The 23,202-nt window shown below is 38.3% G+C and overlaps 1 protein-coding gene and 1 non-coding gene across 10 annotated transcripts in view; one reads left to right on the top strand and one right to left on the bottom strand.

The window, feature by feature from the left end:
* The window catches only part of SSX2IP (SSX family member 2 interacting protein), a 43,269-nt gene that overhangs the window by 1,161 nt on the left and 18,906 nt on the right, over positions 1 to 23,202 (bottom strand). For 4 of the 9 annotated variants that reach the window (XM_047727130.1, XM_047727129.1, XM_047727136.1 and 1 more), the window contains exons 2-13: positions 21,672 to 21,803; positions 20,596 to 20,765; positions 19,914 to 20,126; positions 17,444 to 17,554; positions 15,196 to 15,331; positions 13,240 to 13,315; positions 12,980 to 13,169; positions 9,758 to 9,908; positions 7,635 to 7,771; positions 7,126 to 7,299; positions 4,061 to 4,175; positions 3,599 to 3,764 (exon numbers count right to left, since the gene is read on the bottom strand). In XM_047727130.1, the coding sequence (XP_047583086.1) occupies positions 3,599 to 3,764; positions 4,061 to 4,175; positions 7,126 to 7,299; positions 7,635 to 7,771; positions 9,758 to 9,908; positions 12,980 to 13,169; positions 13,240 to 13,315; positions 15,196 to 15,331; positions 17,444 to 17,554; positions 19,914 to 20,126; positions 20,596 to 20,765; positions 21,672 to 21,714 (1,682 nt within the window). In that variant the 5' untranslated portion in view covers positions 21,715 to 21,803. The remainder of the gene's footprint in view (positions 1 to 3,598; positions 3,765 to 4,060; positions 4,176 to 7,125; positions 7,300 to 7,634; positions 7,772 to 9,757; positions 9,909 to 12,979; positions 13,170 to 13,239; positions 13,316 to 15,195; positions 15,332 to 17,443; positions 17,555 to 19,913; positions 20,127 to 20,595; positions 20,766 to 21,671; positions 21,804 to 23,202) is intronic. The other 5 variants (XM_047727132.1, XM_047727134.1, XM_047727135.1 and 2 more) reach the window with 5 other exon arrangements.
* On the top strand, positions 22,386 to 22,494 carry LOC125099508 (U6 spliceosomal RNA). Its single transcript, XR_007127229.1, has one exon. It is a non-coding gene; the product is annotated as a U6 spliceosomal RNA (small nuclear RNA).

Genomic DNA, 23,202 nt, shown 5'->3' with positions numbered 1-23,202 from the left:
GCCACTATTTAATAATCTTTTTGTTTTATTCCTCACACATCCATTTGCTCATGCAAGCTTTCCTCCACCCAGCCATTACCCTGCACAGCTATTTAACGAGTGCTGACACAAGCAATAAGGAGTTGAGACTCTAAAGTCAGAGGGTTTAGGCTCATCCCCGCTGGCCTGTTCAGCTCACTAGTCATTGTTTCTTCAGCTTCCTCAGTTGTAAGATGGAAATAATGATAGCATCTACCTCATAGGGGCAGGTAGAACTGCGTTGACACACATTAAGCACTTACACCAATGCTCAGTTGTGTCTGGGGGTAACAATCTCAGTGTCTGAACACAGACACAGCTGCTACCCTTCAATGACACAATCTGAGAGGTATTCTGCGACCAACCTCAAAACAAAAAATCTGGCGTGCCTGGGTGGCTCAGTCGGTTAAGAATCTGCCTTCAGCTCAGGTCATGATCCCAGGTCTTGGGATGGAGCCTCAGGTCAGGCTCCCTGCTAGGTGGGGAATCTACTTTTCCCTCTGTCCCTGCACACCACCCCCTTCACCCATTCTCTGTCTCTAATAAAAAAATAAAATCTTTTTAAAAAATCTGCCTAAATGAAAAAAAAATCTGCCTAAATGACTACTTTCAGATCTAAGGAGTTAAGTCAACAAATGAAACATTTTTACCAACTAAATATCCTATATAATTTTTTCCACAAATGTACATTTTTTCCCCTAACTATGCATTTTTTGTAACTTTGGCTTACTAACTCAAATTCAATGTGCCAATCCTAAAAAAAAAAAAAAAAAAAAATTGTTTTAATTCTAAAAATCGAAACCCAAAACAATTAAAAATTTTGCTTATGCTTATTTGCCAGTACTTAAAAGAAAAAAAAGAACTTGCTTATAATTCAGCCCTGGGAAACTCTGCCATCTCAGACAAAATGAGCTCAATGATCAACTAAATTTTCTCTGTAATTTCGTACCTGAATTACTTTGTGTAAAATTTTCCATTCTACAGTGAAGAAGCAATGAGGTTGTTGATGTAGAAATTAGCTATAAATACTCCTATCATTTTGTTATAATCTTATTACAAAACCAGATCCAAGGTGCTTCAGGAGCAAGGAGTCCAAATTTACCAAATAACAAAATTTTGAGAACTATGTCAAGCTCCACAGCTTCTCTCCTGATAACTAGTAACTCAATTCTGTTTTATCTTCAGAGGCCAATGACCATGAACATGAATAGCTCAGTGGAGTTTCTTTATGCTTAAAATTCTTTTTCTAGGTGGCACCTGGGTGGCTCAGTGGTTAAGCACCTGCCTTCGGCCCAGGTCATGATCCCAGGGTCCTGGGATCAAGACCCGCACCCACCGGGCTTCCTACTCAGCAGGAAGCCTACTTCTCTCTCTCCTACTCCCCCTGCTTGTGTCCCCTCCCTCCCTGTCTCTCTCTGTGTCAAATAAATAAATAAAAATCTTAAGAAAAAATTGTTTCTATGTCACTGATGTTGTTTAGCCCTCAGAATACATGAAGGAGAAAAGCACTTTTATAATCCATATATGTTTACATGTATTTTTATTTTCATAGCCTGCTACTGAAGGCTGATAATGGACCAAGTACTGTCTTAAGTGCTCTAAATGTATCATCACTGAAATCTCCTAACACCCTGTGATGTAGGTACTAAATGCTGGACTTAACTTTATTAGCACAAAATAATGTCCTAAAGGATTATTAATGCAAATATTTATTAACTAAAAATAATTAGATTAAAAAGTAAGAATTGTAGAGACATAAAAATAATCGAGGCAACTGCTATGTTCTCTCTCGGATACAGAACGCATTAGCTGAAAACGGTAACTAGAATCTGTGTTATTTATACAGGTGGTTCTGATTGGTCAAATCTGGGAGTTTAATAACATTCTGTATAAGACAATACTGACCTTACAGCATTTTTTGATTGTAAATCAAACTTCCATTCCCCAAACTCACCCATTAGTCAATCTGTTGGCTCTAACTGCAAAATATATTCCAAATCCCATCATGTCTGCCTTCATGTTACAACCCTTGCCTAAACTGTGACCATCTCTTTGTGACTCCCCAGACGCCTCCTAACTGTGTTTCCTGGCTTGTAGCACGGGCTCCTACAGTCTTTTTCCCACATAAGAAAACAGTCACCTTTTCAAACAGATTTTTTTTTTCACTCTCCTGTTTACCCATCTCCAATGCTTTTCCTGTTGCCCTCAGAACAATAATCCGACCCTACAAATACAGACTAAAATACTTCACAAATGAGAAGTATGTGCATGTGTGGGGGCAGCAGAATGGGGTTATGGATGAACAACATGGTCACAAGTTGATAATTGTTGAAGCTGGGTGATGGGTACACAGGGCATCATGACTTTATTCTCTCTACACCTGTAGATACCCGAACTTCTACGTAATAAAGCTGGTATCCTCATCTACTCACCCAGGGCCTTACAAGATGTGACACCTGCCCACCCTCCACCATCCCTCTCCCCTCTTGGTCTTGCTCACTAACACCACTCGTCCTCCACAAACACACCAGTGTTCCGCCTCAGGTGGAACACTTGCCTGGAGGACTCTTCCCACGCTCTTTCTGGCCCCTCAATATTTAGGGTCCTACTCTTTTTACAAGTCAACAATATATACAGGGTCTTATTCTTTTTAAGCTTCATATTTTCATTCTGAAATTCTTGGTCCACGGGCTAATGGGCTTCTTCAACACTTAGGTCCAGACTAGCCTCTCACAACCACAGGTCAAGCATACCAGAGCTCCAAACCCTGCTCTCTAGGGAACCTGCCAAACACACCGGCCCTCATGCTACCATCTCCCACTTCGGTTAAGAGAAGAGATCACCACCACACTTTCCAAGGTATCCTTTTGCTCTTTTCTATTCCTCTCTCACTAGGAATGTTCTATGTGCTTAGCTAATTAACCTTGGAATAGGCTCTGAGGCAAAATGATTTTACACCTTATAAGGTGATTTAACAACTTGACACAGAGAAAAATACCAAAACGTATCAGTTAATAGAGATACATGGGTTAAAAAAAAAAAAGAAAAGAAAAGAAAATATATGGGTTTCCTGGGGTTCGGGAACAACTTTTTGTGACCCTGTCATCCTTGAGCACAGATTTTTACCAGTCACTATGAGGACATTTTTCTCAGTTCTTTGCCCTTCAACACCAATAAAATGGGAATAGCAAAAGAAATTTAAAAATATATATTCTACAAAGATGATGAAAATATCCTTCTATTTAATAAAATTAAGAATTCAAAATACTAAGTGATTCCTGTAAATAAGACTGTTTTTTAAATTGTACTTTGGATGTGAAGTGAAAGGAATAACATCATATGATCTCGCTCCCAGCAGAATGGGACCAGGTCTACCTTGCTCACTACTGTCTTCCCAGCACCTAACAAGTGTCCTTACACAATGGCCGCCCAATAAATACTTGCACAACGAATGATCAACCTACTAAATCCTCTCCAAAGCCACTACCATTGCTAACACCACGGAAGTGCCAACTTGCCCTCAGCAGTGCAACTCCAGCAGTGGGACAGAAACATGCAAACATCACCTACAGACCAGTACCTATGCTCCGACGCACAGGAACGTGTCTGGCAAAAGTCTGAAGTAGAAGGAGAAGCGGGAAGAGACTTAGTAAGTTTGGATGCGCAAACCAGAGATCCGTTAGACACGCCGTGAGGCTTCTTCTGCCGTGGCCTCGAGTGCACTGTTAGACTGTCCCGATCAGAACCTGTAAAGAGAGAAAAGAGCATAGGAAGTGTGTATGGTGAGGTATCAACAAGGTGAAGGGTACTAACTATGATGATATTCTGCAGGGGGTGAGGTCTGGGGTAGAACAAGTTAAGGTGGGTGGCCCCTCTAGCTCTTGACTCCGGTTGAGCTAATCTCGCCATCTCTTCTGCATATTCCATAAACATTTAAGGATCTAGTTTTAAAAATATTTGGTGATCTCCAAAGTTGCCTATTAATAATGGACAGTATCTATTTACATGCATTTTCTGATTAAAGAGTTAATGAAGTACTCACTTCCTGAGAAGGCACTGAAAAGTTTCATATTTTCTGAGTTCTGGTGGTCAAAGGTAGTCATATTTAAAAACTGTTGCTTTAACCAACTGGCTCTTTCTTCTTCAAATGCCTTTCTCTATCATAACAAGCAAACCAAAGAAATATTGATCAATATTTCAACATTCACATTGTTGGCATTTCCCATGACTTCTGTAGTTGTTGGTGTTTGCTTTCTGGCTATCATACAGATTTTGTAAGTCAAATGAATTAACCTAGAAAACTAAGAAAAATTTTATTTAAGTAAATTATATTTAAGAAAGAAAAAATCACCCATTTCACTTAATAAACAACTCATCACTATTTTCACATGTTTTGAGTAAACTCAAATGGACAATCCAAAAACAAAAATCATAGCATATTAGCTAAACTCCTGAACATACAGAACATTATAAATATAGAATTACAAACAACAGAAAAATATCCACTGCAAATGAATCCCTTGAGAAAAAGGAGCTGTAACTTTACAAGGCATTGCTCTGAGCCTCTACATCTACCAGCGCCAGCAGCCATCACCACTAAACCACAAGAGGGCACATGTCAGACCTTCCCCTTTCCAACAGTTGATAATCCTAAACTCTCCTTCAGCCCTCAGGTAGCTGGCGCTTCCTTCCCATCCTTCCCTGGCCCCAATGGCCCCAGTGCCCAGAGGCAGACAGGTTCTCCTACAGAGAGCTGGGAACAGGACACCAAGTAACCAGAGTATCTCTTGGAACAGGCTGGGAGACAGAGACCCAGAAATAGGTTCCCTAAAGTTAGGAGAAAATGCTGGTGCAAATTTTCTGAGAAAGTTAGCTACTGATGAGACAGATTTTCACAGCTGTGGAGGACTTCCATGCTAGTTACTTTAAACAGAACATAGTCTTTCATTCCTAAATTCAATACAAAATCATGCATCACCAGACATTTGAAGAAAACTAAGAGCATGAGAGAAAAATAGCCAAAATAAAGAGACTTGACCAGAGATAAGAGAGTTCAAGAGGCCCTTTTAAAAAAATTCTGGTACAAATGATAAGATTTATGAACATCTGTAAAATAATATAGTGCTATATAAAGGAAAGCAAAAAATGAGGACACAAGAAAAAAGACAAATCTAAAATAAAAACTCAGTGGATGAAGGGAAGAGTTAAAAGTGAGAAAATATCCCTGAATTCAGAACATAAAGTTAATCTATAGATATAGTCAGAGGCCAATCATTTGCCTAGTAAAAGCATTCCAGAATGCAAGAAAAGTTAGAGAAGGAAAAAATACAGAACTAAAGAAAATATCCCTAAATGGAAGAAATACAGTGTCTTGAGGTTGAAAAGGAGCTACGCCTAGATATATCCTAGTAAAATTTTGGAACTTTAAGAAGATAAAAAGATGGAGAAAAGAAGGAGAGAAGGCAAAAACAAAGCAGGATATCCACAAAGTACTGTATAAGTAGGCTTCTCACTAGTAAAACCAAACAGCCGAAGAAAGGGAATAACTCAAAGTTTTGAGAGAAAAAGTTGGAAACTAAGTTCTATATCCAGCCAAACCAATCATATGAATTTGTTTTTGGATATTCTAGAATTCAGTATACTTTTCACTCACACAATACTTACGAAAAAAAATTACTCAAGAAGGTAATATAGCAAATTGAAAAAGGAACCCAAGAAAGAAGATAACATGAGACATAAGCTGAATGTGAGTCAGGATATCATAAAGGTACAAAGAAAGTCAAGGGATTCACTACACAGGGATATATGAAAGATTCTCTTCCAGGCAGCAGTCTTAATAACACGGAATATTTTCCATGTGGCCAAATGTATTACTAGGTTAGAGAATGAACATTTACAGAATCACAATGTGGTCAGTGTTCTTTTAAGTGTTAAGTCTCAATCTTGCCCAAAGTACTTACACCTGGATTACTTCACAGGCTAACACTTGACAATGAAAAAGAAAAGCACAGACAAAAAAACTGGGAAGGAGAGGGACAAGAGAAGTGGAACAAGGATGACTCCCAAGAATTTCAGCTTTCAGTGAGGGTATAAACGGACACTGTCTCAAGAGGAGCAAACATGAAATGGAAACATTAAATATAATATTTAAAGAAAAAAAAAGTCAACCATAAGAAACTGTTTTTAAAAAGGTTAAAAAATAATATGATGATATATATATATATGACTTCTTCATATTATTAACCTCACCTAAATTATTCACCTAAATTATTAACCTCACCTAACTATATATATATGTATTTATAAATATATAAATTAAAAAATTATAAATATATGTATATAGTTAGGTGAGGAACAATGTAGATGGGAGGTATGATAAGGATAGAAATTCTTTATCTTTCACAGCAGGGGAATCAACAGACTGTTATCAAGGGGAAAAGGATGAAGTATATTAAAGTTAAAATTGTACTTCCCAGAAGAATTACAAGTTAGTTGTTACCTCTGAGGAATGAAACTGGCGGTAAGAATGGGTGATATTTTTTCACTTTGTGGCTTTTTATACGGGTTTTTATTTTTGAAACCATGTTCAACACATTACTTCTATAATTTTTGAAAGGGAAATATGTAGGTTAACACATTGTTCCGTTAAAAAGCGAGCTGTAGAGCTGTAGAAGGGGTATGCACATATCACTGGGGTGGGGAGGAGAGCTTCCATTCATACTCCCCTCCCCCACTTCCTAAACAACAAACAGGCTCTCAGTCACACTGTCTTTTGATGCTGTAGCTACTGACAGTGGCCAGATCACAAGTGTCCAAGAGAGATCTCCTGTGGGAAGCTGAACACTCACTAGTAGAAAGCCCACCCAAAGGGGATAATGGATGCTTATGGTTTTCTAAAAAGAAAAGTTTCAATTCCGAAATCTGGTAAAGGCAGAAGTAGTTCACGTGCTTACAATCCCTTCCAGTTATAAGATCACTGGTAAAACACTTGGAAAAAACAAACACCGGATAGCAAAGGAACAACCAAAGGCAGAACTTGGATGCAGTCTGCTGCGCCTCCCTGGAACTCCCCAAAGCTCTGCAAGGAAAGCTACTTGTTGAAAATACCTCTAGGCCGAGGCGAATAGCCGCTTCTGTAAAGCTTCGTCTTTCCTTCTCAAAATTCTTTTTTTGCTCTTTAAACAGGGACCACTCCTCCTTGAGGCGCTCCTTCTCTTCCAGCAAGTAACAGTCTCGTAGCAGGGAAGTGGTGTCATCGTCACACGCCGTAGCAAGCTGCTGCTATTAAATTTGGAAACATAATAAGTTCCAGGGGGTCCCTGCAACGCTCCCCATTAAAATTAGAGCAATGGAAGCAGGGTCAAACTTTCAGGGAAGGACAGAAATGATGAAAAACCAGAAAGGCAAGCAAGGATTCTCATTTTCCAGCTGGCGAAGTCCCGCCTCAGGAACAGCGTGCGTTGTTACCTGTCAGCAAGCCAAGAACTGAGCGGAGAGCAGAAAAAAGACCAACGCTACAGATCTTCTGAGATGCAGGAGCAACAATCTAGCAAGGCTCAGTTCAAATCCTGACCACTCTCACAGGAAAACAGCTTGAAAAGGCAACTCACACCAACCTGTAAAAGCTGCTGTTGAGTTTTAATCATTTCTTTACACTGCTGAATTTCTAACTCGAGTTTTTCAGTTTCTTGTTCGTGGTCTTGTCGTGAGATGACGTCTTCATCGTTAAAACCTTCTAGGTGTACCTTTGAAACTAACATAAAACCAGTCATTTGATACAGGTTTTTACACCACTCAGTTTATTATGTTTTCTGAATTATAGTTAAAAATCAAGGCTCTCAGAACTTCTCTTTCTGGACTCTCATAGGTTTTCCTAAAAGGTACTTATTATTCCCTTTGCCCTCTAAAAATGTCATAAGCTATAATAATACAACTAAATTTATAGTATTTTAGCACTATGAAAAAATTTAAAAAGCAAAGCAACTTATTATAAGGGATTCATGACAACTACAAATTCGTACTATTTTTGGACTAAAATGATATCTTTACTAATAGTTCTATTATGAACATTTAATCTGTAATCCCTATTTACCCAAGACTATGTCCTAATTAAAACTGGACAACCTAAAAGCATCTGGCTTCAGCTCAGGTCATGAACCAGAGTCCAGGGATCGAGCCCTGCATTGGGCTCCCTGGTCAGCAGGGAGTCTGCTTGTCCCTCTGTCCCTCACCCTGCTAGTGCACGCTCGTGTTCTCTCTCTCTCTCTCTCACTTGCTTACTCACTCTCTCAAATAAATAAATAAAATCTTAAAATAATGGACAATCGATATTCACAAAAGAGAAAAATAATTTACAAATCCATAAACTACTTTGGACTCTTCTTCAAAGATCAATGCAGTGCTACAAAGCTTGCAAATTCCTATTCAACAAAGACTAAACAGACTTGCCATTTACTAAGAGATGGTGACTGACATCAATAAAATCTCATGTAAATTAATTATGGCACAAAATGTTGCTGATTACTCTTTACTATTGAAGACAACTGACAGTGATTTTATGACTTCTGACATTTAAAATAACTTTTCTTTCAACAGACTTCATTTACTGAGCAGAAACTTTTTCTTGATTTAAAAGCATGCAAACTTTAACAAATATAAATATTAAGAATACATTCATCAGTGTAAATCTATACTATCTGCAGTGACAGGGAATGGTGTCTAAAATACAGTGTTAGATGAAAAAAGCAGTGTAGAAAAAATATGTAATGTTCAATTTCTGTTTATATATATATATATATTTTTTTTTTTTTAAAAGATTTTATTTATTTTATAGAGAGAGAGCGCAAGTGCATGTGCATGAGCAGTGGAAGGGGCAGAGGGAGAAGGAAGAGAGAGAGAATCTCAAGCACTCCCCACTGAGTGCAGAGCCCCACATGGGGCTCAATCCCACAACCTTGAGATCATGACCTAAGCTGAAACCAAGAGTCAGAAGCTGAGCCACCCAGGCACCCCAGTTTTTTATATATTTTTAAATAAATATTTTGTGGGTGCCTGGGTAGCCTGGTCAGTTAAGTGTCTGCCTTTGGCTCAGGTCATGATCCCAGGGTCCTGGAATCATGACCAACATTGGGCTCCCTACTCAGTGGGGAATCTGTTTCTCCCCCTGCCTGCTGCTCCCCCTGCTTGTGCTCTCTATCAAATGAAGAAATAAAATCTTCAAAAAATATATATTTTGTAAATGCCTACAGAAAAATCCAGAAAGATAAGCACCAAACTGTTAAGTGTCATGAACAAGAAACAGAAACCTGAATATTCTACTTCATATACTTCCTAATTGATATTTTATATTAAACATCTATTATTCTGAAAGTAACTTAAAAATAAATTAGTAGGAACCAGGAGTATGCAAGTATCTAGGAATAATAAGCAAAAAGCTCATATTTATACCATATCACGAATAATAATTCTTAATTTCCAAGATCGGTAAGAGACTCAGTTCACCTTATTCAATTGTATGTTGCACTCAGAATTGATGGTTCAGAGAAAGATTCACTGAGGGGAAAGTATTTCTCAGTGAGGTTCAAACCTCACCTCCAGAAGTAGATAGAAGCTTGATTATCAAACCACCAAACTGAGCTCCAGTACTTCAGGGTCTGAGCCCCTGACGTGACTTTCCAAGTGACTGAAATTAAGAACGAGTGTCACAACTCACTTTGCAGGTACCAAGACAGTAAGTTACCTTGGTTATCAAGTTTTTCTACATGACTTTTCAAAATTCTCCACTGTTTTCTGATGCTGTTGGTAAGCTGCTCTCTCACAGTCTCACAGGAAAGGTCCCACATGCTCTCCCTACTCAGTTCCCCAGCATCTTCTTCAGTATCAGAGATAACCTACGAGCAAGAGAGATTGAGAAGGAAAGACTAGTATCTTAAAATGGCTCCAGATACTCAGGCAGTAGTAATCAAACTGATTATCAGAGATACCCATCAAAATCATTTCTGTGCTGTCTCTTATGCATATATGACCTAATATTAAGGACAGAAATTCTCCAATTCAGGCCTCATCATATATGACTTTGAATCCAAATATAGTTAGTGACAAGAGTCATGGAGCTGTGTGAGGAAGAGTTATTCCCTACTTGTCCAGTGTTATGTTAGAGCTCTCACATGCTAATTAATTCCCAAATCATGTTACAATGTGGGAAAAATGATGCTTAGAGAAGTAGAGATACTGCCCATTATCATATAGCCAAGAGGTAGAATTGAGATCTGAAGTTAGATCAACTTATCTCCCATCCTAGTCTGTTTAAAAAAATAAACCAGTGAGGTTATCTACAAAATAAAAGCAACTGTGAATCCTATTTTTCTCATATAATTTTAAAAAATAAAACTAGAGATTCTTTTTTTTTACTCTACCAAGACACTAAATCATAGGAAAATACAGCAAACCACTGACAAAGAATCATACAGAATCAAAGCAGGATAAAGAACATAGGCAAACAGTACTAACATATATTATGTCAAAATAATCTGCAGCTACATAAATAAAAATATTACACACACACACACACACACACACACACACACACACACCTGCATAATAATCTGCAAAGTCCTAAATTTGTTGTTAACATCCAGGAAAGTGGACAGAGATATACTTCCTTAATATGAACAATGAAATATCTTGCTGGGGAAAAAAGAAAACAGACCAAAGATGAAAGAAATGCTGATCAGACTGTTCCCACAGGCAGGTACGGCAGGAATGAGGGAGCGCCTCAGCGGGGAGAACTGTATCAAAGGCTGCCAGAGGTCAAGGTCTCCCAGGGGAAGCAGGTTGGAGCTACTAAGTAGCCTCTGGAGCCACTTGCCAGGAATTCTTCCAAGGAGCCACACCTTCTGTGTGTTAAAGCACGCCAGAATACTATAATTCCATTATTTAAAAAAATGAACACAATTGCTTCACACTGCCCAGACTGAATGAAACTGAAACCACACACTGAAAATAAAAAATTAACTTGAATTTGGGCTATGTGTTAAGGCTATACTCAAGCACAATAATAAATTAACAAAACCTCAAGGCTACCTAGGCATTCTAAGGTTAATCTTATTCCTCTTGCTATAACAGCTCCAAAATCCGTAAAAGAAAAGAAGGAATAGAATTAAATTGCAAGAGAAAAAAATTCTAGAAAAGCAGATCTTTTAAAAACAAGAAATCTACTTAAGAGATTATTGCGTCTCCAAAGGTAAACATCTGAATTTTTAAGAATTATACACGAGACTCCCCACTGGCTGTGGTGGCACGGAGAGGGGAATTGAAACATCTGAGAAAGGTCTCCTTGAGTTACTCCTTACTTGCGCTGAATACACATTGGTAATGTTAGTAAAGGTGGGGCCAAAAACTGCAGACGCTGCGGGAGAAATGGGAACTGCTCACTCAGAAGAGGGTTTTGTGCACGTACACAACAAAAAGTGACAGACTTTGACAGAAAAGGCAGAGGTCAAGCAGGTCCTGGATTGGGAGTTTCAAAGACATTCAGGTAATGGTTTTTTTTGTTTTTTTTTTTTTAAAGAAGGAAAAAAGAGGTAGAAGGTAGGATGTGCTTAATAATTAGTGATATCACAAGGTAAATAATCCCCTCATACAGGTTTATAAAACAAGTTCTGATGACTTGCTGATAATTAGCAGTTCTCATCAACTTTATTTTCAGATTTTAGTCACTTGCCTGACTCTAGAATTTAAACATGTAAAGCGATTAAATTAAAAGAAATTTTCCCCATTACATGATTTGTTTTCAGACCTCCACACATATTACTCCCCTTGGGTCACACACTTCTACCCCCAAACTTTAGGAGCCAATTCAAAGGTCACTCTTGTCTGTGAGGCCTTCCTTGATTGCCACACTTCCTCTGCTCAGCACATTTGTATCACCCTATTACAGCTCCTAAGATGTGTAACCATTACTTTGGCCTATGCCCCATCTCCCCAAAAGAGTTTCTTGAATGATGCAATGGACGGAATGTTCACGTTCCTCAAATTCATGGTGAAATTCTAAGGCCCAATATGCGGGTATTCAGAGGTGGGGCCTTCAGGAAGTGAGGAGGTCATGAAAAGTCGTGTCCTCATGCATGGGATGAGTGCCCCTAAAAAGGGACTCCGGTGAGCTCCTCTTTCCAGCATGGAAGGAGGTGGAGGGGGTACAAGGAGCCGGCAATGTGCAACCAGGAGGACATACTCTCCCCAGACATTGACCCTACTAGTATCCCGAGTTTGAACCTCCCAGCTCCAGAACGGTAAAAAATAATTTTCTGTTGTTCTTAACCACCCAGTCTGTGGTAGTTTGTTGTTAACAGTCCCAAATGAGACAAAGGAAGGAGTTGAAATTCCTTTTTGCTTTTTCTTTCCGGGGACCAGAACATAAAGTTCATTCTGCAAATTTCTGGACTGAATGATGAGTTGGTTCCCAAAGTTAATAAACATTTCATTCCGAAAGTCAAGCCTGCTTAAAGTACACAATACCTAAACTATTTAGAGGATACTCAGCGCAGTGGTTAAAAACATGAACTCTGGGGTGAGACAAACTTGGATTTAAATCCTAGCTCTGTCACCTGTGATACTTGGCTAATGAGATGACTGCGCCTCAGTTTCCTCAGCTATAAAATGGGGATAAATATGATATGCAAAACATTGAATTAGAAAAATAAAATGAGACATGTTCATGAAGTGCTTATCACAGTGTGTGGCACAGAGTAAGTCCCTAGAAGGTCACTCACATCATTTCCCAAGCCATGTCCAGAGACACACAGGGACATTCTGTTGTCGTCGTCACAGTGACTAGCGGTAGCAGAGCAATGAGCATTCTGTCCAAAATACCAAGGGTGTCCCCAATGGGAATACCTAGCTACTGTCTGAATTGTTTGACTTAGCAATCCGAAACTCTATTAGAGAGGAAAGAGCCACTTACAGTTCCTGTACTATCATCTGCTCTTTCTCTAGGTTTCTGCTTTTGGGGAGAAAGAAGAGAAATCATTTCCTTTTTCATTTGCTGAAGAACCTTCTTAAGTTCAGCATTTTCCATTAGGATTTGTTTCTGACGATATTCATAATCATTCAAGAGAATTTTATACATTTCATCTTCATTCCTGAGGAAGAAACTGTCAGTATGAAAATGCAGTTATAGAAAGGACATACTAATGAAATATATCAATTTAAATTGGACCTTACCTGGCCTCAGTTTTACCCGTCCTCCAGGAGCCTCTTTTTCCATCAGCTCGCCCCACATAATTTAAAACTTCCATAGCTACAAACATGAACATGCAAAACAAAACCAATTCTTACCATACATATGTTTAAGTGTATAAAACCTTAACACACTCTATACAGACTGAACACACAGGTCAACCTGGTATAGATTAGGATTTGGGCTCAAACAGCCGGGACTTCAAGTTCCAGTTCTCCATCCCTGAGAAGCACTAAGATCTTGGCCAGTTATTTAACTACAAAGCCTGTTTCTTCATCAATACAGAGGGAATAATGAAAGTATCTACCCAAGAGTTGTTGTGAAGAGTAAAAGAAGTTGTTACAACACTTAACAAAGTGATTGGTAAGTATTATTTTATTATCATTATTCATTTTATCATTGGGGTTGGCAAACTATGGTCTGCAGGCCAGCTGCCTGATTTTCTAGATACATTTTATTAGCACACTGCCAGACCATGCGTTAATACAGTTTTACACTACAAGTGCAGGGGTGAACAGCTGTGACCAAAGACTATAGACTCCACAAACCCGAACATGTTTACTATGAGAATCTTTACAGAAAAAGTCTGCCAAGCCCTGTGTTGTCATCATCAAAGGAGTCAAGGCCCCTGTGTATTACTTTCTCTTCTGTCTGGCGGGGGAATGGAAGCAGTTGGCATCAGAAGGAAGTAAGAAGACAGTAAGTTATTGTAATTTTAGACTTGATAAAATCATTATGAAACGTCACTTCCAGTTAGGTTTGGACTAGGAAACAGTCAGACTCCCATAAAATAAGGGCTCTGTTACCAGTCACATCTTTAATAAACTTCTCTAATCAGGTGTTACATTTTATACTTCCAGCATTTCCTCCTGCTCTGTATTTAATTCATGAATGAACATGAGGTTAACCAACGAAGTTGAAATTTGATTACCTAAAGATTTTCCAATGCTGTCTTAACTGCTTATTATGCTTTCATTTTTCAGTGATTTTTATAAAATAAGCTAGCCGACTGAGTGCGAGAGCTCTGCTCCACTAGATCCGTGGGGATGCCACCAGCACCGAGCCGCCTGCTGACAGCAGACACGGCCCACCACAGGACAGCCTGAGACATCTGCTCATCAGCTGTTGTGTCAGCAAGTCCCACCAAGCTCAGCTCCGGAAACCACAGTTCAGGGAATTACCATACACTGTGGCTTAGAACATGACCTACAGTCCACCTGGAAACCACTGTCTGATAAATCAGTGCCTGGATTTCCTGTGCCGTATCTTCCCAGGCCAGCAAAACTGTATCTGCGCAGTGATAGTCATGCATGCGTGTGTGTGCATGCTTGTGTGCACACGTGCATGTGCACATAGTTCTACTTTTCCACCTATGTGATTCCCCTGAAATTATGCACATACTTGGATGAAGTTGCAAATTGATTTTCAAAAGAGTAACACTAGAAAAAAGTTCATCTTAAGCACAACCATAAGCATAACATTCACAGTCCATCCTTCAGACTAGATGCTTCAAAAATGCACAGCAACACTTATTTAAAGGAACTGATATAAATGATTTGGTCTGATAAATAATTTTATGAAGTTAATTCTAAAATCACACTTGTTTTGACACTCAGACACTCATCTTGAGTTTTCATATGATCAGTTCTTTGTTATGGAAGATCAGAATATCCTCTGGCTTAGTTTTTCCACTGTGGAACTACAATGGTCATATTTTTAAAAAAATTGTAATTATATCCAACAAAAGAAGCAAAGCAAAATTATTATTTTTGCTAGTGTGCTGCCTCGATTTCTAGTTTATATGGATACACACCATCTACAAACAACTGCATAAAGCATAAAAATAATACTTCATGAGTTATCATGCTCCATCTATTCATTTATTTTTTAGCATATTAGCTTTATTTATTCTCCTTTATCTTAACCAGTTGGTTTCTTACCTATTTTTTTATCCTTCTTGTTCATAACAAGTTGATGTAGACGTTCCTTTAATTTATTATATTCACGTTCTTTTCTCTTCATATCATGATTATACTGAGTAGCTCGACTGGCAATGATATTTTGTAATTTTTGTACCTGGAAAAAAGCATTTTTGATCAAATGAATCCCTTTATGATTGATAACCCCAGGTACGATTTGTAAATTCAAAAAAGAGAAGACCTAGCATTCACCTCCTCATAAAATAATTTTAGGATTATTCTTCCTTCCCAATAACCACTGGAAATCAATTTTTAAAGTATCATTAGGTGAGTCACATGAAGTCTTCTTAATTCTGAAATTTGTAGAGCTGCTAACTTCCTAAATTATTTTTCTACCTTTTCTTTATTGTGCTATGTTAGTCACCATAAAATACATCATTAGTTTTTGATGCAGTGTTCCAAGAGTCATTGTTCATGTACAACACCCAATGCTTTTTATGCTACGTACAGACTCTGCTCATTTAGAAACCAGAAACGCTTACAGAAGTATTAAAGTGATTAAAGCTTCGTCTGAAACAAGAATTAACCTGATTATATGCAGTGACTTCCTTATACTGTATAACTGACTTGACCCACGTGATTCCTTGTTAATCTGTGACAAACTAGCCCTAGCACATCACAGCACATAAGGAGGTTTGTTTTTATCTGACCATGAACAGTTCTCAAATTAGAGTAAGTCCAAACAGCAGACAGAATCCGGCTCAAACACTGGCTGAGTACCTACTACGCGTCCGGCCCTGCAGCTCGGTGTTTAGATCTACTGCGGCTTCTCAGGAAGCCCTAGATAGGAATTGTGTTCTATTCTATACAAACATTTTTAATCTCTGCTGGAGATGATGTTTAACTCAATTCCTACTAAAGATTAACTATATTCAAATCACTTATGTGTAATCTGCAGATCTAGTCAAAATTTTCAGTGAAACAACCCAAGGAAATGCATAAGCAACCTTGCAGTTTAAGATACTTCACTATCCACTAACTGCATTACTTAATAATCAAAATATGACAAAACAATCTGCTTAAATCACTATAAAATCATGAAAGAAATAAGCTCCCCTAAAAGTCCTTAATTATAGTTAAAAAAAAACAACAACATTGAAAATAAATATTGTGTTTTTATAGTTATTACATGGCCAGGGTCAAAGTGCAGAGCGGTAAGAACATAATTTCTTCTTATATACATTAAAAAATGGTAATTTCAAATGCATCAACTTTGTAGATCCAAATACTAAGTAGTCACTGTAGCAGAAATGAAATTAAAATCATGATGTCGATAACAATCAGAAATAAGATTTGTAATGTGAATTGTTTTTTTAAAAAAATAGTAACTCTTGTGCCCATTTAGTCAAGTAATTAATAGCTTGACTGGATGAACAATGGCAGTATTTAATACAGAGACAGAAGAGGCATGCTGGTTATTAAGTATAGGTATGGCAGAGAATAAAAGATCTGCATTTAAAGCACCCTGGTGCCTAAGAAAAAGTTGTAATGCACCAGAGTCCAGGACGGACAGCAGAGGACACTGGCTGTCACAAGCTATGGACCAATATACTAAACTCTATGAATCCACTTGGGGTCGGGGGTGCCAGGGAGAGCTCCTGAGCTCAGTTAAATACGCTGCAATGCTGTACACAGAGGTGCACCGTATCAGTCTGACAAAGGATGAATTAATGTTCTTGTTTTTTTGTGTTTTTTTTGTTTGTTTGTTTTTAAAGATTTTATTTATTTGACAGAGAGAAATCACAAGTAAGCATAGAGGCAGGCAGAGAGAGAGGAAGAAGCAGGCTCCCTGCTGAGCAGAAAGCCCTATGTGGGGCTCGAACCCAGGACCTGGGATCATGACCTGAGCCGAAGGCAGCGGCTTAACCCACTGAGCCATCCAGCGGCTTAACCCACTGAGCCACCCAGGCGCCCCTGTTTGTTTGTTTTTTAAAGATTTTATTTATTTATTTGACAGAGAGAGATCACAAGTAGACAGGCAGGCAGAGAGAGAGAGGGAGGGAGGGAAGCAAGCTCCCTGCTGAGCAGAGAGCCCGATGTGGGACTCGATCTCAGGACCCTGAGATCATGACCTGAGCCGAAGGCAGCGGCCCAACCCACTGAGCCACCCAGGCGCCCCAATGTTCTTGTTTTAAAGTGGGGTATGGCCATGTCAAATCCAAAAGGAAAAAAACAATCACTTAAACTTCTTCAATAAATAGCAACCCACCTCATCTTTTTCATTTTTCAATAGCTGATGCAAATTCCGGTTCTTGCACTGTAACTGTCTGTCTCTCTCCTGAAGCCCAATCATTTCTCTCCTGGAGGTTTCCAGTTGTTCCTAAAACATCCACATGCAACTGTGATTAAAATTAACATAGGACTTGGAACAAATGAATTCTTCAAAGATTAGTAAAAACAACGTACACATACTAGGATTTGTTAGCTAGAACTGCAGTTTAATGGCCCACAAAATGTTCACTTAAAACAATATAAGACAATACTGTAAGGTTATAAATTTACTTAAGTTTAAATGTCATATGGTAATTTCTTAAAATACCAACATTTTTTATATATATACACAAGTTTCAAAGTGCATCCCTTGAAAGGCAATCTTCACTTATTCCAGTGATGCTGCCGCTGGACATTTTTAAAATCTCCTTTTCAGACTCTTTAGCACTTCTACGGTACATTCTTTGAGAAAGAATCAAAGTGATGTGGAGTTTCTTTAGGAAGCTCTTTAGGAAGACATGGAGCAAAGTGGGAACCCTTCAGGTCAGAAAGGGTGGGACTCCAGCACAACATTCGTTCTCCCTTGCAAGTGCTAACCTCTGAAGATTTTTTTTCCAGAAGGGAATGGCAGCATTGCTGGAATCAGTACAAGATAAGATGTTCATTTTGAATTCATTCCACACATTTCCTGAGGAAATGCGCCAAGTTCTGCATGAGGCCACTGGGATATTTTTAAAATCCTCTTATCTTTATAAAATATAAAAGCCACTCAAGTTATGGCATAACTGACCACAAATAACAACTTGCACAATACCTATAACAATGGGCCTCAAGAAGAGTTAGGAATTTGTGAAATTTAGGAACACACCTCCGATAGCTCCAAAGTTACCAGAATTTTTGGCACCTTCTTCTTCAGAGTGTTTATGACTTCCTATCATGCCAGACCATTTGGAATGACTAAACTTAGAGGCACTGGGCCAGTTGCTATGTCCCATATATGTCAAATCAGATTCACTTTGAGTGATTATCAACGCTTTACTTGAACTCCCCATCAGCCCTGCAAATCTACACACCTCCCTACTACATCACTTATCTCATACTATCATCCCTTATAAACCTGAGACAGATATTGGGACGGTCTCCTAAATTCATGACTCTCTTATTCCCCAAATTCAGTTTTTCATAAAACTCTACCCATTTTACCTCCCACGTTTGCTTCATATTTCACTTTTACCATCTCCACTGGTACTACCTTAGTTCAAGTCCAAAACCTCTCTGGCTCTGGCAGCTGCTAAGGCCTGCTAACAGCTGTCCTTTCCACCAAGACTTCTGGGCTCCCCACCTCTGTCCCAAATACAAATCTGCCCCTTCCCCATAGTTTCTCCACCATACTGCCAGGCTGATATCTACCGGATACCAATGATGCCTTCTTCTCACTTACATTCCTTGGTGCCTTCGCATTTCTGCACAGTGCCTCACATCCTCGGATGCCTGGGGCCCGGTGTCACCTCTGTCGTTCATCATCATCATCATACACTTCAGCCCCTACAGAGCTACTGACTATTCCCTGAAAGTCAAATGCTCTTTCCTACCTCTATGCTTTCTACAGGTTATATACCCTCTGCCTAAAACACCTTCTCCAAACAGTAGCAAATGTGTACTTACTCCTCCAACCAGAGATCAAATGTGAACTCTCTGTGAAGCCTCCCCTCACCTCCCACACCAAGAACAACTAATGAAGCAAATAATTATGGTTCAATGTATCTCCTTCCACTATGCTACAATCTCCTTGGGAGCAAGGACAGGGTTCACTCCTCTGTGAAACCCAGTGTGCCTGGCGCAAAAATACTCAATAAATTTTGCTCAATGAATTGAATGAATAGTATACTAGATCCAGAAGCTCTTCAAGGACAGATCAGCAACTTTTACCACTGAACAAACATTTCTGTCCAGAGAAAAATACCGGATTTTGGCTCAGGTCAAATTAAAAGAAAAGAATTAGAAGATTTCCTGGAAAACATTCTATACTCTGGGCTGTCCTAATAAGCAACCACTCCTCAGAGGAAAGGTTAAACAGGTCTGGATTACCAATATCACTGTGTAATTATTCACTAGCTACTTAAAAAACATTTGGCCAAGGTTACCTATGTATAAAAGTTTTAATGCAGAATTACAGCCTTCAAGTGCTTACAACTCTGAATCAGTCTAATTCATAAGACCTTCCCTAGGTCTCTCTGATTAAAATTAAAGTATTATCCATAACTCACAGCCTTTTTATAACCTTGGAGGCCACTAACTACCCCCTCCAGCTCACCACAGATCCCTCCCTCAGGAATGACCTCTATCCTTCAGGCATTGTAGGATGTATGTATAAAAACCCAAAAATGTTAAAGAGAAAACAGTTATCACTTGGCTTAGCTTATGAGACATTTGGCTTATTGAAATACAGATCAACATGCAAGTTCTACCTTAAGTTTTGCATAGCAGTTCTGTAGATGGTCCATATCACTTCCCAGTTTCAGATTCTGTGTTTCTACATTTTCCTGAGCTAGAAGATTCTTCCGCTGAAGTACAAGTAGCTCATTCATACAATTTAAAACAGCAACTATATTTAATTCTCTCTTTGTGTCTTTACCTTTGGATTCTTCATATAATGAAGGAAAACCGAAAGTCGTCAATTCCTGGTAGGAGAAAATGTTTTCTTCAAAGTTGGTTACCAAATGACTTAGTATAGAAACAAAAGACAGAAATCTTTTCTCAGAAATAATGAAAACTATCCTAAGTTAAGAAAACTGTAAATATCCCAAAGGACAAAAAACTGAGAGAACTGAGAGAGGCTCTTTTTAGCCTCTGCTCTACAAGTGCCAGTGTCCTGGGCAAGGAACTTAGTGTATCAGTAAAATAAGGGAAAGAGTCCAGGGGAGAAGTCTCTAGGACAATGTGGAGGCCAACCTGCTCCTGACATACACGTTTACCATGTATTCACATGGAACGCTCACCACAGCTCTTTGCCTATCTCATATGTTGTAAGTCCCAGGCCAAGTCATAACAATATACGTGTGCTTGACAAGTGTTTTTCTCATAACTTTGATATGTTTGTTATAGAACATGATTTATGCTATTGCTTCTCACAAACAAAATTTTTTTTACCTGATCAAGATATGAAATACTTTGTTCAATATTCTCTTCTGTGCAGAAGGCACTGAAAAAACTGTGCACATTTTTTGATAAAGGTATTGAAGAACATAGCACTTGCTGTGAATATAAACTTGATGGAGACATCTTTGTTTCTGAGGTATATTGACAGATATTTTTGCTTTCTGAAAGAATAAAAGGCATTTACTTAAACAACTTAAAAAAACATGCAAAGCAAATTACCAAAGATTTTGAATTATATAAATATTTTTAAGAATTTTCAAGTTAAGGCAAAACTGTTCTTTGTATGAAAACTACATACAGTTGACCCTTGAACAACACAGGGGTTAGGGGCACCAACCCCTCATGCAGCAGAAAAGCTGTGTGCTACTGATGACTTCCACAAAACTGCACAGCTAACAGCCTACTGATGACAAGAAGCCTTTCCAGTAACAGCTGATGCACACATATTTTGCATGTTATATCCACTACATTAGTATATTCTTACAATAAAGCGAGCTGGGGGAAAAAGTTACTAAGAAAGTCATAAGAGAAAATACATTTACAGTATTATATTACATTTATCGAAAAAAATCCATGTATAAGTGGACCCACACGTTTCAAACCCATGTTATCCAAGAGTCAACTGAACTTTTTTCCAAGAAGTTACAACGAGAGTGCCCTTAGTAGGCATGTTAAGCTACAATATACTACTTTAATTTATAGTATTTCAGACTTATAAAAATAACAAATAAGAATCACCTGAGTCAAAGGTTATATATTAAAGGAACAAATTACAGCAACATATTGAAGTAGCCAATAAATTTATTTCAAACACATAAACATTATTCTCCAAAATAATAACAATCAAACCATCATCTATCAAAGGCACTGAACCCCAGTAATTATGGCACAATTCTTAGCTTTCCCAGATAAATTTTCTGAAGATAAAAGTTAGATATTTTACAACTATTTATGTCTCTCTCTAGTCACATCTTCAATACTTGTGGTAATTATTTTATGGTTTCATTTAAAAATTCACCTCTACAGTTAAAACCACTTTAGTTTACACTCCTTTTAGGCTCCATTACCTGAAGATAGATGTGGGTCTGTAACAGTCATCCACTCTCCCATAGCAGTCACCAGAGCCAGGCTACCTGAGGAACCAGTTCAGCAGTGAAACATTCAGTCCAGCTGCTGTCACCCTTCTATGTAGGCATCTCCTTAAAAAACAAATTGTAAAACAGTAGCATTTAACCAAAAATATAAAAGCAAATACAAAATCAATGGGTAAAAAGGATTTTGCATTATTTATTTCCATACACTCCCATACAGAACATGGTAGAGCTCATTATAACCGTGTGTGTGTATGTGGAGTGTTTAAGAATCAGGAGTAAAGGGTTATCAAGTTCTACCAAGGTATTCACATTACTTCATATGCAAAGTACATAGTACATGAGTTGACTCACAATGTAAATCTAAGGTACAACATGGTACTAAACATGGTACTAAAAAAGATTTCAATATATCCTCGATAATAAAGTACAAACTATTTCTACAGATAAGAGGATGAAAAACTTCTTGGCTAGCATTTTCATTTTTTGTTTTTACTAACTATATCAGCAAAAAAATTTTTTAAATTTATTATAGAAAAAAGCACACTTCCATACACTGCTCTCCAGATAGATCACATCAATTCATACCACTACCAGAAATTTGGCAATATGTATCACATCTTACAAACAAAATATATTTTGACCCAGAAATACCACTTTAAAAATCTTATCCTAACAAAAAAATGATTTGTGCTTGCTTTGGCAACACATCCACTAAAATCAGAACAATACAGAGAAGATCAGCATGGCCCTGCACAAGGATGATGACATGCAAATTCCTGAAGCGTACCCTGAAACTAATATTGCACTGTTACATTAACTAACTGGAATTTAAATAAAACCTTAGAAAAGAAAAAAAATGATTTGTACAGGGGTGCCTGGGTGGCTCAGTAGGTTAAGCCTCCTGCCTTTGGCTCAGGTCATGATCTCAGGTACTGGGATCGGGCTGCATCGGGCTCTCTCCTCAGCAGGGAATCTACTTCCCCCTCTCTCTGGCTGCCTCTCTGCCTACTTGTGATCTCTCTGTCAAATAAATAAATAAAATCTTTTAAAAAAATGATTTGTACAAGGATTCATCTACACGTTGCTCTTGATAATGTCAAAAAACTGGAACTAGCTTACATGCTCCACAGGAGCCTAGTTAAATAAATGACACATTTATACCACAGATCATCTTTAAACACAACCATGTGGAATTAGGGTGGTTAACCGATACATATGAATGAAGTGGACCAAGTCTAAGAACCTTTCATGGAACCATTTCACACAAATTTTTAGCCTACTGTCACGTTTCTACTTTTTTAGAGAGAAAATGGAAGAAATAAATATTTCTCCATCATAAAAAAATTCAAATGAAATTATAAATGGCAACTGGGAACTGATTTCAAGGTTAGGGATAGAAGGAGGACTGAAGGCTACAGGCAAACTGGAGAGCACTGGTGCCACCACTTTGGACACCTGCTTCTCAGCTACAATACATTTTTATGGCCATATAATATTTGGCCAT

The sequence above is a fragment of the Lutra lutra genome, chromosome 4 (assembly GCF_902655055.1).
Source record: "Lutra lutra chromosome 4, mLutLut1.2, whole genome shotgun sequence".
In the NCBI taxonomy this organism is placed as follows: domain Eukaryota; kingdom Metazoa; phylum Chordata; class Mammalia; order Carnivora; family Mustelidae; genus Lutra; species Lutra lutra.
The sequence above is the reverse complement of the archived record's forward strand: the minus strand, read 5'-3'. Positions and strand labels throughout refer to the sequence as shown.